The sequence below is a fragment of the Penicillium brevicompactum genome (assembly GCF_028827555.1).
Source record: "Penicillium brevicompactum strain IBT 35665 chromosome Unknown utg000005l_segment0_segment0, whole genome shotgun sequence".
NCBI lineage: Eukaryota > Fungi > Ascomycota > Eurotiomycetes > Eurotiales > Aspergillaceae > Penicillium > Penicillium brevicompactum.
This window is the reverse complement of record NW_026623208.1, coordinates 5,038,471-5,054,958: the sequence shown is the minus strand read 5'-3', so window position 1 is coordinate 5,054,958 and position 16,488 is coordinate 5,038,471. Positions and strand designations below refer to the sequence as shown.

The following is a 16,488-nucleotide window of genomic DNA, read 5'->3' as shown; positions in this document are numbered from 1 at the left end:
GTACATCTGTTCTTTACTTTTCTGCATCGGGCTCCCCCGTCTTTTCTTCTTCTTCCTCTTCTTCTTCCTTTGATGACCACGAACATGTTTGCCTCTCTCTTTCATCCCATCTTCTCATTTCTTGACATCTCCTTTCATCCCATTTACTCAGCCATGTGGTATTCGGGACTGCTCTCTTAGAGTTCGGTGGCGGCGTTGTTTCTCCAAGGAGCGGGCTTTTTTCTTCAATCGGGCTTTGATTTTTTTTTCATTGCCGTGGATATCCTCTCCCTCCTACATGATCGTTTGATTCTTCTGTTTGTGTTCTCCCTACGTGGGCTTTTTTAGGTAGACTTTCCGCTCTATGCGATAATGAATGTGATGTGTACAGTGAGGCTTTGTTATATTTGAATATCATATCCGAGTACGAGGTATGAAAGTACTCCATAAGGACTCGCTGGTAGTTTCCAGATCATGTATAAAAACAAAAAGCATCGAACTCCATGTAAGCAAATGGTCTATGTAGATTCAAAACAGCATCAACAAACGCACTCAATCCTATTGACAGTCTTCACAGGGAGCCCCCTTCGTCTCCTCTTCCTTGGTCTCCTCTTCCTTCATTTTCTCCTTCTGTTCACCCTGCTGCGCCTTCATCAGTCCACCGCCGTGCTGAGCCCTCAATGCCCGATCCGTATGTCCCAAGTCCCTCTCAGGCGCAATAACATTCCGAACCAAAGACTTAAGAGCCTTGACTTCTATAAATTGACCGAACATGGTTAGCCGGTCAACACAACCCTGGAAAAACACGCGTAAAATCCACACCAATAATCAAAAGGATATATAACAATGGCAAATATCAAGATCATGAGACAAGACATACCAGGGAACCCGCCATCCCGCTTCCGATCCCACAGAATACTCTCCTGCGTCGATGCCTGACCATCTACAACAGCATGGTGTCTAATCGTCACCGTAAATACACCACCAGTCATAGGGACCAGAGCGACTTCGCCCAAATCAGTGCTGAATGTCGAGAGTAGCTCTTGAGCGAACTGTGATGTTGTCAGTCCCATTTCAATATGTATATCAAAGTATTTAAAGTTCATATAGAGGATGGCCAGTGCCTGGCGCCCGGCCCCCCGTTACGAAATAGGCTTGGGGCCGTGGGGATGTGATAGGTCAGAAGAGAACGTACGTATGCGGCGCGGAGCATCCATCGGCACTGGGTGCAGTATTTGATTGTGATGCGGGGGTCGTTGATGTGTTCCAAGACGGTGTTTCCTGCTTGGGTGGATGGGTCGGCCATGGTGGGCTGGTCAATGGAGTGGGAGTTTGTAATTGTGTATGAATATTGGGCTTGGGATGAGAGCGGGGTCTGAGGTTGGAATTAAAGATATGTTACGGAGTATTCAGAGTCAACTACGGAGTCCGGAGGTGAAGGTGTCGCAGGTGGGATGGCTGGGGGCACAAGTGGATGATGTCAGCGGGGACGGCGACCTCAGCAAGGTAACCAACTAGCTCCAGGGCTCCAGGGCTCCAGGGGCCACTTGGGATATTGTGAGGTGACTGTGCTTACGCACCAAATCTTCATACTACATACAAGTCAAAGTATTGCCTCTGGGTACAGGTGGAGTGGGCAGATCAGAAGGAAAAAAGTACCTTATGACCTGCCAATTTTAAGTCATGCAAAGCTCAAACGATGGCTCTGGCTGATCTTGACCGGTCGTTTCAGCCCAGCGAATTACAAGGCCTTTTGATCGCTAAGAGAAAATGGCGCAGGTTCGATTAGATCGGTATGGTATTGGTCATGCGAATCTATGATACACGAATGGCAACCGACTCTCACGCCTAGAAGTGAGAGACTTTTTGAAGAGAACCCGTAACAAGAGGATACATCGGAGAAAGTGAAAATTGGGGGAAAATAAAGATGAAGAAAAGGTCGATTCCAAACAAACACAGCGAGAATGGGGAATGGTGCGAATGGTGCGATCCAGAGAAGATGAAATAGGTAAGGGTGCAACAGGCGCGTCGTCAAGCGCACTGTCTGCGAGGACAAGGGACCGAGACAAAAAAGGCGACTCAGACAGAGTAGAAGTCGTAGAAGATCCCTGGCGTGGAAGGTTTCGTGCAGGACCAGCAGACGATTCGTTCAGGCCAAGATAATTTCACTGTCTGCGCGCAGTGTCGGGTCCCCAGGGGGGGATGTTCGTGAAGGAGTCCGGAATTAAGTAGGAAAGAAGAAATGGAAAAGGAGATAGAGAGAGACTGATATCATGGCGAGTAAGTTCCGTCGTGAGTGCATTACATGACGGTGCAGCAACCTCCCTGCTGTTGGGGAGCGTAGGGGTCCTCGCGCTTATCGACCTGGAGGAGAAAATGTTAGATGCGCGCGCGACAGGCCATTGAAAGAGAGCGGTCGCATACCTGTCCCCACACGGAGGGAACCATGAAGTCGCGAGTGTTATTGCAGTAGCTGATGAGGCTGTTTGAGGAGTAAGTGGTTGAGCTAGAGAGCACGAAGTGAAGCAAGGTGACGCACGAGAGAGCAGCCTCGGAGACCTTGACCCGGGGACGGTCCAGATCCTCCTTCAGACGAGCATTGAGCTCGGTCAAACGACGGTATTTCAAGTCGGCGACACTCTGCTTCTTGTTCTTGACATCGCCACCGGATCGGAGTTCGTAGGCAGGCATTGTGGTTGGATTTGGTTGAAAGAGTCGGAGAAAGGGGGAAGAGGGGGGATTTTGGATCGGCTCAAGGGCGCAAAGAAATTAGGTTCTCCGGGTTTTTCAGGGGTCCGTGACGCCGAAAAATTGGGAAAAAAGGAACAATAAAGAAGGTCGGAAAGGAAACTGATACAAAGGAATGAGATGATTAGGAGGGCAGAAAGAGAAGACAGGTCCGTGGGTTTCTTTTTTTACACGTAACGTTCTGGGGGGAGAGGTTTAAGTACGGAGTACTCCCGTACTGTACGGAGCTCCCGGCACTTCGGATGTATGGGTATACTATTGTAATAGTAGAGATGGTATGGAGTACAGAGTGATAGTCGGATTCGGAGTGGTTAGAATTGCAATCTTATTGATTTGATATACTCCGTACTCTTTATGGAGTACTTTTGTATTCTCTCAAGCACGGAGTACATCTGCACCTGGATGTGATGCCAATCTTACGATACAACAAGTCTCTGGATCAGCCAATGTCGCATTTGCGAGTGATGAGTATTTGACTAGAAATATCTTGATCCTGTTGATTGTAACAAGTGAAAATAATGATTGAATTCAATAAATCATCAATAGACTGTCAGAAAGTATGGAGTAAATAGAGGTAAAAGTCCCCGACAGATGATAAATACAATGGAGATGAAACGGCATAACGGGGGTGGTGGCTGATTTCCCCCGCTTAAAGCTGACGATGATACATAAATTTCAATACGAATACCACCTGCTTCGCGCACACACGTGATCGCCATCGCTTAGCCCGAAGTGGGAACACTCGCGGCGGGTTCCAATTTTCGTTGCTTCACGCACACAGTGTTCTTCCCCTCGTTATCGGGATTCGCGTGGAGGTATAACGCATTATCAAACACATCCCGTGTGTGTCACTGGGCCCCTCCGACCTTTTTTCTTTTTTCCATCTCCCAGTCTTACCCATCGACCTATTCTCCCAAAGGGGCATCCACCCATCATGCCGCCTCCTCCGCATATCAAGCCTGAGAACGTCCTCAAGGTGAGCTCGCCGTCGCTGTCGCAAACTCGATCCATCAACAAATACTAATGATTATATCTTCTACAGAGGGCTCAGGAACTTATCGCCGTCGAGCAGTCCGCCGCTGCTTTGACCGTCCTCCACGAACATGTCACCTCTAAGCGGACCCGCAACAGCCCCATCGCCTCTCTGGAGCCGGTGATGCTCCTGTTCGTTGAACTGTCCGTCGATCTTCGCAAGGGCAAGGCCGCCAAGGATGGTCTTTACCAGTACAAGAACATCGCCCAGAACACCAACGTTGGCACCATCGAGGTTCGTGTCGATCATTGAAAAAAAAAAAAAAAAGACAGAAATGTCAAGACAAATCATCGATCAGCAACTAACCTAGGATTCTTATTATCTTGATAGGTTGTTCTCAAGAAGTTCATTGAGCTCGCCGAACAGAAGGTCACCGAGGCCCAGGCCAAGGCCGACGAAATCCAGTCGTCCCTCGAGTCCGCCGCTCCCTCCACCAACGTTGAGGATCTGGAGGCCATCGAGACCCCCGAGACCATCCTCCTCGCCACTGTCTCCGGTGAGCAGTCTCGCGACCGTACTGACCGCGCCGTTGTCACCCCTTGGTTGAAGTTCCTCTGGGAGACTTACCGTACCGTCCTCGAGATCCTCAAGAACAATGCCCGTCTTGAGATTATGTACCAGTCGACCGCTCTGCAGGCTTTCAAGTTCTGCCAGAAGTTCACCCGCAAGACCGAGTTCCGCCGTCTCTGCGAGCTGCTCCGCAACCACGTCCAGAATGCCGCCAAGTACTCTTCGCAGATGCACGCCATCAACCTGAGCGATGCCGACACCCTGCAGCGTCACCTCGACACCCGCTTCCAGCAGCTCAACGTCGCCGTTGAGTTGGAGCTCTGGCAAGAGGCTTTCCGCAGCATTGAGGACATCCACACTCTGCTGAACCTCAGCAAGCGCCCCGCCAAGAACGTTATGATGGCCAACTACTACGAGAAGCTGGCCCGCATCTTCCTCGTCAGCGAGAACTACCTCTTCCACGCCGCCGCCTACAACCGCTACTACAACCTCCTCCGTCTCTCCTCCGTTGCCCTGGCCAGTGGCCAGAGCTCCAAGAAGGAGAACCCCTCCGTCACCGAGGAGAGCCTGTCCAAGGCCGCCTCTTTCGTCTTCCTCAGTGCTCTGGCCATCCCCGTTATCAGCACTTCCCGCTCCCGCGGTGCGCTGGTTGATGTTGATGAGGCCCGCAAGAACAAGAACACCCGTCTTACTAACCTTCTCGGCATGGCCACCTCCCCCACCCGTACCGTTCTGTTCCGTGACGCCCTCAACAAGGGTCTGCTCCGCCACGTGCGCCCCGAGATCCGTGAGCTCTACAACATCCTGGAGGTCGACTTCCACCCTCTGTCTATCTGCAAGAAGATCACCCCCATCTTGACCAAGATTGGTGCCGATCCCGAGATGGAGAAGTACGTCGTGCCCCTGCAGCAGGTTATCCTCACCCGTCTGTTCCAGCAGCTGTCCCAGGTTTACGAGTCCGTTGAGCTCAAGTTCGTCTACGAGCTTGCCCAGTTCCCCGATCCCTTCCAGATCACCCCCGCCATGATCGAGAAGTTCATCATGAACGGTTGCAAGAAGGGTGACCTCGCCATTCGCGTGGACCACATCTCGGGCGTTCTGACCTTCGACTCCGACATCTTCTCTTCCTCCAAGGCCATGCACGCTGGCAGTGGCGCTGGTTCCGCCGAGAGCGAAGCTGGATCCGTGCAGCGTCTGCAGAACACCCCTGCCGAGATTGCCCGCTTCCAGGTTGCCCGTCTTGCCAAGACCCTTCACGTCTCTTGCATGTACGTTGACCCCTCGTACAACGAGGCTCGCATTCAGGCCAAGCAGACCGCCCAGGCTCGCGCCCTTGCTGGTGCCGCCCAGGAGCACGAGGAGACTCTGGCTCGCCGCGTCCTTATCGACAAGAAGAAGGAGGCTGCCACCGATGCTTTGCAGCGCAAGCAGCGCGAGGAGGAGACCCGCAAGCGCCAGCGTGCCCACCAGCTCCAGGAGGCTGAGAAGCAGCGTCTTGCTGACGAGCAGCGTGATCGTGAGCTCAAGCGCATCAAGGATGAGCAGGATCGCATCCGCCAGGAGGAGCTTAAGAAGCAGATCGAGGAGCTCAAGACCGGAGTCAAGGGTATTGATATCAGTGAGCTCGATCTTGATGAGTTGGATGCCAACCGCCTGCGTGCTATGAAGCTGGCCCAGCTCGAGAAGGAGAAGAACGAATTGAACGACCGCGTCCGCACAACCGCCAAGCGTATCGATCACTTGGAGCGTGCCTTCCGTCGCGAGGAATTGAAGCACGTCTCTGCTGACTACGAGGCCCAGAAGAAGGTTGACCGTGAGCTTTACGAGAAGCACAACGCTATGTTCCTCGCGGAGCACAAGGAGAAGCACGTTGAGGCTGTCGCCCTCAAGACCCGTCTCGGTCGTATGATCTCTCCCTTCTCCCAGTTCCGCAAGGAGGTTTCCGAGAAGCGTCACGAGGAGTTCGAGAAGCGCCGCAAGGCTGCCGAGCGTGACTTCGAGGCCAAGAAGAAGCAGCGCATCAAGGATGTCCAGGAGCGCCGCCGCCGCGAGAAGGAAGAGCGCGAAGAGCACGAGCGTCAGCAACGGGAGGAAGAGGAGCGCCAGCAGCGCGAAGAACAAGAACGCACTGCCCGTGAGGAGGAGCGCCGTCGTATCCTCATCGAGGAGAAGGCCAAGCGCGACGAAGAGCGATCGTTAGTATTCCCCTGCTCTATTATCACAATCGATCCCGCTAACAATGCAAATAGTAAAATGGACGAGATGGCCATCAAGCAGCGACAGCGAGAGGAGGAGGCCGAAGCCCGTCTTGCTGCTCGCAAGGGTGGATTCGGAGAAAGCAGCGAACGCCCCAGACTCAACCTCGCCTCCCGTACCGGTGGTGCCCCCTCAACCTGGAGAGACCGTCAAGCCGCCAAGGAAGCCGGTGGTGAAGCCGCTCCCGCCCCCGCCCGCGAGGAGCCCGCCCCTGCTCGCAAGATCGGTGGTGGATACGTTCCTCCCCCACTTGCGCGCCGGTGCCTCCGGTGCCTCTGGATCCGCCCCTCCTCCCCCCTGCCCCCCGTGAGGCTCCCACCGAGCGCTGGGCCCCTCGCGAACCCCGCGGTGAGCCCCGCGAAGCCCCCACTGAGCGCTGGGCTCCCCGTCAAGCCCGTGAGCCCGCTTCCCAGCCCCCTGCCGCCTCCAACTCCGAGGAATCCAAGCCTGCCTCTGGCGGCAAGTGGGTTCCCAAGTGGAAGCAGCAGTCGTAAACGACCGGGTCACGAGTTTATAGCTATGATTTTCCCATTCAAAAAGTGTATCGAAGCTCTTTTCTATTTGGCGCTGTTCTCATGACCCTTTCTGCATCTTTGTATCATTGACCCCATGGGGCCTTATGGTCTATGTTTTTCTTTTGCGTTTCGATGTCTCTAATTTATTCTCTGTTCAACGGATAGATGGCGATTTTTGCCGTCTTTGATGCCAGTGTCATGCTCGTTCCTTGGTGTCTTGATCTCATGGTGTTATCCCTCATGCCGTGGTTGGGATGCTATATAGATTGTCAGGTTTTTAATCTGAAATTGGTACCTTCTCATTTATTTCTCTGCACCTTCAGCGTAATGCCTTGGACAAGCACCATCTTCATGATCATGCGTCGGTCGAAGCCCATGCGAAGGCGAGTGTCATAGTGTTTTTGCAACATTGTCTATGCCATATGTATGTCTTGGCATATGATAATTAGGGCTTTGGAACGGCGTATACCCTGGGCCATCTCCATGCCACTCTTAACAATTTCAGAAATTGAATCAGTATCATAATCTTGAGCTTGTAGCTATATAACTTGTGAAATCTCAGTATAAGTATAAACATGGGCCTTCATTGACAGCCCAACAAAAATCAATATGGATATCTGACAGAAGAAAAAAATAATGACAAAACAAGGCAATCTAGAATTCCAGGAAATGACAGCAAACACCCATCGTAAACATCAGTATTATCTCACGCAGCAGCAACCTCGGCGTTAGCCCCAAACAGCTTCTCCCGCCACTCCCCACAGACAGCCTCAAAGCCACTGACTACATCACCACAGACCTTACCTGCCTCTCGGTCCTTGAGTCGGCGGTCCCATTCACCTCTCTCAATCCACCGGGATCCTTCCTCACGGCTCTCTTCTTCCCGTCGGATGTCAGCGACAAGTTCACGTGCAGACCGGAGCCGCCTTGAAGCGGTTGAGGTCAGTTGCCGTGACTCGTAGAGTGTATCGCTGAGCCCGCGAAGTAGCTGGGTGATTTCGGTGGTTTGAGAGATGAGGGATTGAAGAGATGTGAGAGGGTTGTGGGCGGATGTTTGCGGTGTAGCTGGCCTAGAGCCATGGCGGGGCTGGTCAGGGAATGGGTAAGGGAGATTTGGTAATAGGCCTTCATCAATAAGAGGCATGAGAGAGTCAATGGCGTCCTCCGAGAGGAGGGGGAATGGAGAGAACAAGAGAGGATGAATGAGTGATTGTAGTGTGCGAGTTTGATGTGTCAGATGCGACGTGATTGAAGAATGGGCGGTAATAAGTCTGCATCGACGTTAGTGATCTGTATACCGCTCCTACCATCTTGCATAGAACCGACGTACCTCATAGCGCTATTTTCAATTCCACTCTGTCCGCCAAGATCCTTCAGCGAGTCGACTGTCCGCTGAATAACGCGATCATTCTCACTTCCATTGTTCTCTATCCCACGTCGCACCAGACTTTCAATCTCAGCCATCTGATTCTCCAGTGCGGGGGACATATCAGCCGCCTCGTCGAAATCCGAATCAGGCCCATAGTCCGAACCATCGTACTGCGACTCCTGCCGGCGGTGCTGTCGCAGATGGTTTGTGCGATTCTTATTCCTGGACGGGTGGAGAGATTCTCTTTCTGGCGAGACGGACGGTGACCGCGTGCGCATCCCACGCACTGATTGCAGGTATGCATCTTCCCCGTCGCTCTGGCCTAGCTGCTGTGATCCTGCACGGCTCATTTCCTGACCGGATGCGTACCCGTACCCGTCTTCATCCTCTTCCCAGGCATCGGCTAGTTCATCCGCCAGGTTCCCCAGGCCTCCGCCTTCGGCGCCGGTGAAATCCCCGGAGTCGCGGTTCCCGCTCATTGCGGTGGAATTGTTACGGGAGGTGATGGGCGACGGGGGAGCTGAGAGACGAGGTGTCTGTGGTGAGCGGGGACTGGCTAGTGCAAAGCCATTTCCCGTTGTTCCAGGGGAAACTGGTGAATCGTCGATTGATGATCGATAGCGGTGTGAGAGTTTCAGGGGAGACGGAGGGGCAGGCATTGTATGCGGAGAAATCGCACAGGACTTTTGCAAATGTGATTGATCGAGCAAGTATGACTACTTCGGGGTAGTGGCAATATATGTAGCAACAAGGAACACGTCTGAGTCCAGCTACAGGCGAAGGATGTGTTGTTTTGGTTTCAATTGGATGGGTCAGTATCTCCGAAGCGAGTCAATGTCGCAGTTTGGCGCGGATGCTGGCAGGTATGATATCAACAGACAGATGAGACAAGGCAGAGAGAAAGAAACGAGCTCAACGAAAAGAAAGAAAGACTTCTTCTCAAAGGAGCTATGGATATGCAGGTGGGGTTACTTCTCCGTATATTGACTGCTTTCACCGCCGCCGGCAAAAAAAGGAAAGCTTTCCCCCACTTGATGATTGCATCTCCGTACACAAGAGGATATTGCTGATTCAAAATGACTTCGATCGAGCGCATGTCCCCCTTGGACCTGCTCAGACTAAACCAAACCAACCTCGATCCCTTGACAGAGAACTATGACCTCGGCTTCTACCTCAATTACCTGAACAAATGGCCCTCACTCTTCAACACCGTGAAAGACCGTGATGCTGGCGTCGTGGGCTATAGTACGTACTTTCATACTATTGCCTCATCCAGATCACATAGCTAATATCCACCCAAGTCATGGGAAAGCTAGAAGAACAACACCCGTCCATGCGACACTCAGAACACTACACCCCATGGCACGGACACATCACCGTGCTGACCGTTGCGCCGGCCTGGCGGAGACAAGGACTCGCACGCAAGCTGACCGAGCAATTGGAGCGTGGATCAGACAGCAATGATGCCTGGTTCGTGGATCTATACGTGCGGGCTGGAAATAAGGTTGCGTACGATATGTACAAGGGCATGGGGTAAGTTTTGCACGTGGGTTTGGATCTGGAATGCTGGCTGACTTGCTCAATCACAGATACTCTGTATTCCGACGAGTGGTGAATTATTACAGTGACGATCCGTCCGGAATGTCTGACTCTGGGGAAGATGCATTCGATATGCGCAAGCCGTGCAGTCGGGATAAGAAGCTCGAGCACGTGCGAGAAGACGGGGAGAATTTCCCTGTTGGGCCTGAGGATGTGATGTAACATCCTTTTCTATTATGATATGAGAGCATGATCATGTTTTGCGGAGTTTTTTCCAAAGTTTTATGGGCTTCTGTCCGGAGGTTTCTATCTATAAGCAATAAAAGCCCATTGAGCTAATCTAGTAGCCGTTATTCAGTACCAATTTATCATTGAATCGGGCATATCCATGGATTGCCCTCTTTTCTGATAGTTACATCCACTCATACTCCTGTTCCCTATTACCTGATTGTGAAGGTCAACAACTACCACACTTGAGACCATTTCACAACGAGCCGTTGTAAAACCAGATTTGAGAAGCATTGAAAGCATGATGCTACAGCCTCCCGAGATGAATTGCAGTCTTGTTTAGGCCGTCCGTTCTAAGTTTAGACCAAACAAGCTGGAAGACACACCTCCAGGGCTGGAAGCCCCACAGTAGCTGCAACCACTGTTGCTTTTGCGGCCGCCAGGTAGTTGGTTTGATTCGACCTCTGTATACATGCCACCTGGGGCTCTATTATAAGATTGGGGCTTAGGTGACAGAGCCTTGGAAGACTGCCGAGAAACATACTGGACTACCATATCAATCGTGTCTCTTGCACACTCTGCGGGATGAGCAACATCAGAGTTTCGCAGAAGATGGGCTAGCATGTTATCTTCGGGAATCATATTTTTGATTTGATGTATGTACAGCGTGACATAGCCCAGATATGCTGCGAGTTTTGTCTGTCAGCGAAGATGATGCCAGACGCTGGGTCAAAGTAGCTCTACTGAGATAGTAGGCATATAGCCGGTGGTATCCCAGCGACATAGAGTAGCTCATTACAAGAGAACGGCCTTTGGGATGCAGTCATGGGGCGTTTTGTGGCCGGCTCTCAAAAAACCGAGCATGTAATATGCAAGCTGAAACCAATGCAACAAGCCATTCAGGCCTTGACGTGGAACTTGAATCCTGTACGCAATAGCCTCACAATCACCATGAGAACAGCAGACGTGATAAGACAGCATGCAGTAAACAGCTGCACTCCAATGAATTGATTCGTCTTGGCCAAGATGGCACCACCGATGGGCGTACCGATGAGCAGACCAATAGAGACGATTGCAAAAACCATGCCTAGACGTGTACCCAGATTGCGCACGTCTGGTGTCATGCTTGCCATAACCACTGGCGGCAGAGAGACAAAGCCACCGGAGAAGAAGCCGTAGAAGATGGCTAGGATGATGATCCCCGGGACAGTGTGGACACGGATCCAGACGAAGGCCAAGATGGCAGTGATGGCCACGGCGGGCGTGAGCATATTGATAGGTCCAACATGATCAGCAAGGAAGTTGGGAGCAATACGGCCGAATGTCGAAGCGGCATTCAGCATAGACAATAGGTAAAAGCCCAAGTTCGAATCCACAATACCGGTTTCGATGGCGTAGGACTGCACGTAAAAGAGGAAATTGTAGAAGCCCAAGAAGCCCATAAACATACCGATGGCGAAAGTGGTAAAAGCTGGCTCTTTCAATGCAGATAGTTGAACGAGCTTGCGCTTTTCCTTAGGTTGGAATCGCTGACGCATGATACTGACTGATATGCAGATGGTTCCAAAGCAGACGAACCCAAGAGCCCGAGTGGCCCAGGCAAAACCGACCTTCTTCTGCAATTGATCAAACATGATGGGATAGACAACACCGCCAATGCTGCTACCGCTGGCAGCCAACCCGTTGGCTAGTCCTCTCTTGGCGCGGAAGTATTGGGGGAGAATGGCGACCGAAGGCACGAAGAGACAGCCTGCTGCGAGTCCGATGCAGACACCCTGGGAAAGGATAAGTTGCCAATATTTGGTGGCAAGACTAGTCATCATCAAGCCAAATGGTAACAGGAAGGCAGCGAAGCTGATGAGGGCTCGAAAGTAGCCTGCATCAAACAATGGCCCGGTGATGACTCCAATCATCATCAACAGAAAAGATTGCAGGGATCCGATCCAGGCAATAGTAGACGATGAGGTGCCTACGAGCAGCTCTTGCTCATAATAGGTTTGGTACGCACCCCATGTGTTGATGACGCCCCTGTTGTATCATGGTTAGCCAAGTCTTGCGATCAGTCGAGCAGGGAGTCATACCATGAATTAAAGAAAAGAAAGAATGACCCCAGGCATTGCAGCCATGTCGTTAACCCTGTGTCGAATTCTGGTTCCGGCTCTTTCTCATGGACATCATTCGACAGATTCGTTGAGTGGTTTTCATCTTGAAGTGGTTCAGCCAAGACCTTTTCTACATCCGCATTAGTCGACCCCATATTCCGATTCGCGCAGGTATCGGACCGATGATGGTCGCGCAAAAGGCCTCTCACGGGTGAAGACAAAAGACAGGGTTAGCTGGGAGCCGTGCAATGGTGCAGATGGTCAAGAAATTGAGTCAAATCGAGACCGGCTTTTTTTTTCTTTCCAAAGCCGGAGTTGCTTATAAACCCCGAAGCAAGCGGGGCCATGGCCGTGAAGGGGCGGAAGAGGCCGAGGGGAAAGATCCACTCGCAGTATCCTTGGGGTAAGTGGGTTTTAAGCGCACTGTGTAGATGTCCAATGATCATCCACTGCTGTGCCGGTTATCCAGGCGAACGGACTTGACTTGAGTCATCTGAGGATCTGTAAATGTCGGGATGGCTCTGGATTTTGTGACGAAGCTGACTAGAAATGTATGTTTCCATCTTTGAGACTTGGGAAATGTCGAGACGATGTCGATGGTGTTCATCGATTGTAGTCCTGGAGATGTCCAAGCTCGGAAATAACTGGCATTCCACTTTACACGTGGTTTGCATGTTCTGCCTGCATGACACTGCCTGACTCCTTCGACCTTTGTCTTTCATCATTTCCTTACGCTGTACTCTGTACTCCGTACAAAATACTCTGCATTGGCATATTGGAAGCGTCATATTATTTATCTTTTTTGTTTCTAGGTTGATGTACAAGGCCTGGTCCATGATTTCACGTCCATCCACGTCCTAGTCGCTCTTTTTGTGACGGTTTCTTCGAATCCCATAACTCCATACGCTATGCTTGAAACCCGGAAAGCAAAACCCATAAAACGGGCCCACAGAACATTCAAGGCTTCGGGTGTCCATTAGAGGAGTTCCTCGCAAGTCCAGTCCTCATACCTGCAGTCAATTGTTAGCGGTGGTCTTTCATGTCCGACAGGTATATATGCTTACCATCCGTCAGGAAGGTAGCGGCGAATGATGAGAGGGATCTTCTTCTGGTTCAGCTCCTTCATGGCGATCTGCAGGGGATCGGTTTCACCCTCGAGGTCGACAAGGACGGGCGCGTTCATACTGCGATAGGTGTTAAACCCGAAGTGCGCAAAAGTGATATAGATGTGCAATCCAATGCGCTGGAATCATACCTGATCTGGAGGGCACGGGTACCCAGGACACGCGCGCGCTCGTACTTGGTCAAGTATGGGGTAGTGGTGCGCTGGTCGTTGGGAACCTTCTTCTCGCGAGACTGTTCCATGACCTTTCCTGAGTATCCGGCATTGGGGTCGCCTGAGACGACAACGTTCTCGCCATTGGCAGTGGGGTTGTAGTCATCCCCCTCCATGTGGTCTTCGCCTTCAAGAGCCTCCTGTTCCTCCGGCTCATCGAAGACATCCTCGCCGGGCTCGTAGTCGAAGCTGCGCACGCAATCACATTAGAAAACATGTTTGTTGGAATACATGCGCACATAATGGGCAGGTAATTGGGGACAAGACACGGAGAAAAGCTTCTTTGCGCCCATTGCTTGCTCAAATCGAGTGCGGAGGGAGGTAGCTCTTACTTCTCTTCAACGTCGTCGTTGCCGTAGTCAGACATTGTGGCTGGTAAGCTTTTGAAGGAGCGAAAGACGTGTGAACCGGAGCGAGCGATGAAAGACCCGGAGGTGTGAGAGGGGCGAGTCGGATACTGGGGTGGGATTGATGCAAAATCTCTTGGAGCGGAAAAACTTCCTCTCGTCGTCTTCCTCACCGCTCTCTCGGCAGAATAAAAAAATAGTCTTGGGCACCACCCAAATCTACTCTTCCTCTCTGAGGGTCTGCTTCTCGTTCCTGCTTATCCCTCTGGGGATTTTATGTCATGGCTTTGAAGAGAAAGGCCCCGTCTGACGGGGCGTCAATTTCAAAACGACTTCAAAAGCAACATGCTGAAGACAACATTGGTGAGTCTAATCTCCAGATAACAGCCGATAAAGCGATAAATCCGCTGACACCTTCAGACTTAGGCTCGGTAGACGAATATGTTCACTCCGACGATGGCGGCGATGCTGAGCACTCGGCTCGAGTCTCTCCCAGTGTAATGAGCCATGAAATGCAAGACACCCCGGCAACGCCCATGTCAACCACCTCTTCTCGGTACCCGTCAGAACTCAAGACCATCCGCTGCCCATTCGAGGGCTGTGATAAAGCTTTCAACCGTCCGGCCCGACTCCAAGAGCACATCCGATCGCACAACAACGAAAGAATATTCAACTGTGAATTCGAGGGCTGCGAGAAGTCGTTCTTACGACCTTCCCATCTGGCACACCACGTCAAAAGCGCCCACAGCAATATCCGAGACTACCCTTGCGACCGACCTGGATGTACAAAGAGTTTTGTGAATGGGTCACGACTCCGTCGTCACTTGGCCGCCCACGATGGCAGGGACCAGCACCGCTGCACCGAGTATCCGCCTTGCAACGAAACATTCCGCAAGCATTCTACTCTGCAGAAGCATATTACAACTGTGCACAAAAACTTGAAACCCTTTCCGTGTACCAAGTTACACCCAGCTACAGGCGAAAAATGTGAAATGGCTTTTGACACCGCCGGTAATCTACGTAACCACGAGAGTCGGGTCCATTCCGAGAAACGGTTTACCTGCGTGGAGTGCGCTGAGAGTCACGCAGAACAGCAATCTGGCATCGGACAGCAAGACGACGATGCCAGCCAAGACTTCTCGTTCCCTAGCTACGCTTCTCTTCAAGATCACATTCGCACCGTTCACCCTCCCCAGTGCCCCCAATGCCCACTTGTGTGCTCTACATCTCGTGAGCTGCGGCGCCATCTTGAGGTAGCTCATGGAGATGTCAGCCTCGAGGACCGAAAAGTGTTCCCTTGCAATTTCAACGGCTGCGGTCGCAGCTTCACCCGACTAGGAAACCTAAATGTTCACATCCGCACCGTTCACGAGGGCGAAAAACGATTCGTCTGCGGTGAAGCAGACCTATCCAGCTCCAAAAAAGTTGAAGGTTGGGACGGCATTGGTTGTGGCAGCCGTTACGGCAGCAAGCTTGCACTGGAAGACCACATCCGGACTCACCACATGGGTCTCAAGAACCTCAAGTCGATGCGGCGCGAGCGACTCGGCCTGGAAAGGAAGTCCCAGCAACAAAATGGCTCTGTCACCACCCTGTCCGCTCTGACGGGTCAGGGTTACGTCGAAGACTCAGGAAGACAAATCGCATGCTTTTTAGAAACGTGCTCCCATCGTTTCCATCGCGACTATGATCTGTGGGTCCACATGACTACCAAGCACGGACTCGAGCAAGAGAATGTTGAGAATCTTTTCCTGCATCGGGCTTTAATGGCCGACGACTCGGCTGCAGGCAACTCTCTCGGCATGTATGGTCTTGGGCTCGACCAGGATGAGCAGTATGGTCACCCACTATACAATCAAGGAGATGGCTCCTCGGATGTTGCTCATGGATCTCAGTCCAACGACTCGCTTCATTTGCCCACTGCGCAGGGCCTGAACGCTGACTATCTGATGCAAGATATCCCGGATGCGAGCGGCCCCGGGAACATTGATTCTATGATACCCAGCCATGATGGAATGGCATTCATCGATCCTGTTCTCTCTTACTCCATGAACATGGAAGAGTGATCAAGACTATTTTCACGACTTTAACGAACATTGAGCGTTTTGAAGGTACAAACTAAAATGAAACTATTCGGTCTTTCCAACATGATTTGCCACCACAAGAGACATCGAGTAGGTCTTGGTAGAAGTAGAGAGGATCTTTAGTGGGCTCTGGGTGTAAAGAAGGTACCTCATTCCTCCCGAGGTCGGTCTTTTTTGCGAATCCTGAGGACTCTTGGGCTCTGAGGTACAAGGACGACAGACTATGAATTACTATGCGGTGCAAATAGTCTGTGCACCGTGAGATCTATGACTTGGCATTGTTCAACGTTGACATCGACGTTGACTGGATTAAACTATGCTGGCTTGAGTTAGCGTGAGAATACTTTGAAAGACTCGCTCCTTCCTAAGTGGATTTCCCGGCAGTGTGACCTGGCCAGTGCACGGAGAATGCATGTTCCTACATGTACGGAGTACTCCGTAC

At 51.7% G+C, this 16,488-nt stretch overlaps 9 protein-coding genes across 9 annotated transcripts; 4 read left to right on the top strand and 5 right to left on the bottom strand.

The window, feature by feature from the left end:
* Positions 1-537: 537 nt before the first annotated feature.
* On the bottom strand, positions 538-1,285 carry N7506_007783 (Rdx family protein; the record flags this gene model as incomplete). Its single annotated transcript, XM_056957076.1, has 3 exons — positions 538-734; positions 860-1,031; positions 1,175-1,285. 3 exons carry the CDS (start codon positions 1,283-1,285, stop codon positions 538-540), a joined length of 480 nt encoding a protein of 159 aa, XP_056811410.1.
* A 995-nt stretch (positions 1,286-2,280) lies between these two features.
* Positions 2,281-2,670, bottom strand: N7506_007782 (guanine nucleotide-binding protein subunit gamma; the record flags this gene model as incomplete). The annotated part of the gene is made up of 2 exons (XM_056957075.1): positions 2,281-2,343; positions 2,404-2,670. 2 exons carry the CDS (start codon positions 2,668-2,670, stop codon positions 2,281-2,283), a joined length of 330 nt encoding a protein of 109 aa, XP_056811409.1.
* A 991-nt stretch (positions 2,671-3,661) lies between these two features.
* tif32 (putative eukaryotic translation initiation factor 3 subunit EifCa) lies at positions 3,662-7,020 on the top strand (the record flags this gene model as incomplete). The annotated part of the gene is made up of 4 exons (XM_056957074.1): positions 3,662-3,703; positions 3,770-3,994; positions 4,091-6,832; positions 6,880-7,020. 4 exons carry the CDS (start codon positions 3,662-3,664, stop codon positions 7,018-7,020), a joined length of 3,150 nt encoding a protein of 1,049 aa, XP_056811408.1.
* A 727-nt stretch (positions 7,021-7,747) lies between these two features.
* N7506_007780 (uncharacterized protein) lies at positions 7,748-9,069 on the bottom strand (the record flags this gene model as incomplete). Its single annotated transcript, XM_056957073.1, has 2 exons — positions 7,748-8,312; positions 8,372-9,069. The coding sequence occupies 2 exons, from the start codon at positions 9,067-9,069 to the stop codon at positions 7,748-7,750; spliced, it is 1,263 nt and encodes a 420-aa protein (XP_056811407.1).
* A 175-nt stretch (positions 9,070-9,244) lies between these two features.
* Positions 9,245-9,480, top strand: N7506_007779 (uncharacterized protein; the record flags this gene model as incomplete). The annotated part of the gene is made up of 2 exons (XM_056957072.1): positions 9,245-9,273; positions 9,303-9,480. 2 exons carry the CDS (start codon positions 9,245-9,247, stop codon positions 9,478-9,480), a joined length of 207 nt encoding a protein of 68 aa, XP_056811406.1.
* Positions 9,481-9,486: 6 nt separating this feature from the next.
* On the top strand, positions 9,487-10,171 carry N7506_007778 (peptide alpha-N-acetyltransferase complex B subunit NAT3; the record flags this gene model as incomplete). Its single annotated transcript, XM_056957071.1, has 3 exons — positions 9,487-9,655; positions 9,712-9,943; positions 10,000-10,171. The coding sequence occupies 3 exons, from the start codon at positions 9,487-9,489 to the stop codon at positions 10,169-10,171; spliced, it is 573 nt and encodes a 190-aa protein (XP_056811405.1).
* Positions 10,172-11,076: 905 nt separating this feature from the next.
* On the bottom strand, positions 11,077-12,434 carry N7506_007777 (MCT family MFS transporter; the record flags this gene model as incomplete). The annotated part of the gene is made up of 2 exons (XM_056957070.1): positions 11,077-12,205; positions 12,259-12,434. 2 exons carry the CDS (start codon positions 12,432-12,434, stop codon positions 11,077-11,079), a joined length of 1,305 nt encoding a protein of 434 aa, XP_056811404.1.
* An 821-nt stretch (positions 12,435-13,255) lies between these two features.
* Positions 13,256-13,982, bottom strand: N7506_007776 (DNA-directed RNA polymerase core subunit RPO26; the record flags this gene model as incomplete). Its single annotated transcript, XM_056957069.1, has 4 exons — positions 13,256-13,289; positions 13,344-13,463; positions 13,535-13,804; positions 13,948-13,982. 4 exons carry the CDS (start codon positions 13,980-13,982, stop codon positions 13,256-13,258), a joined length of 459 nt encoding a protein of 152 aa, XP_056811403.1.
* Positions 13,983-14,243: 261 nt separating this feature from the next.
* On the top strand, positions 14,244-16,028 carry N7506_007775 (C2H2-type zinc finger protein; the record flags this gene model as incomplete). The annotated part of the gene is made up of 1 exon (XM_056957068.1): positions 14,244-16,028. One exon carries the CDS (start codon positions 14,244-14,246, stop codon positions 16,026-16,028), a length of 1,785 nt encoding a protein of 594 aa, XP_056811402.1.
* Between the last annotated feature and the right edge of the window lie 460 nt (positions 16,029-16,488).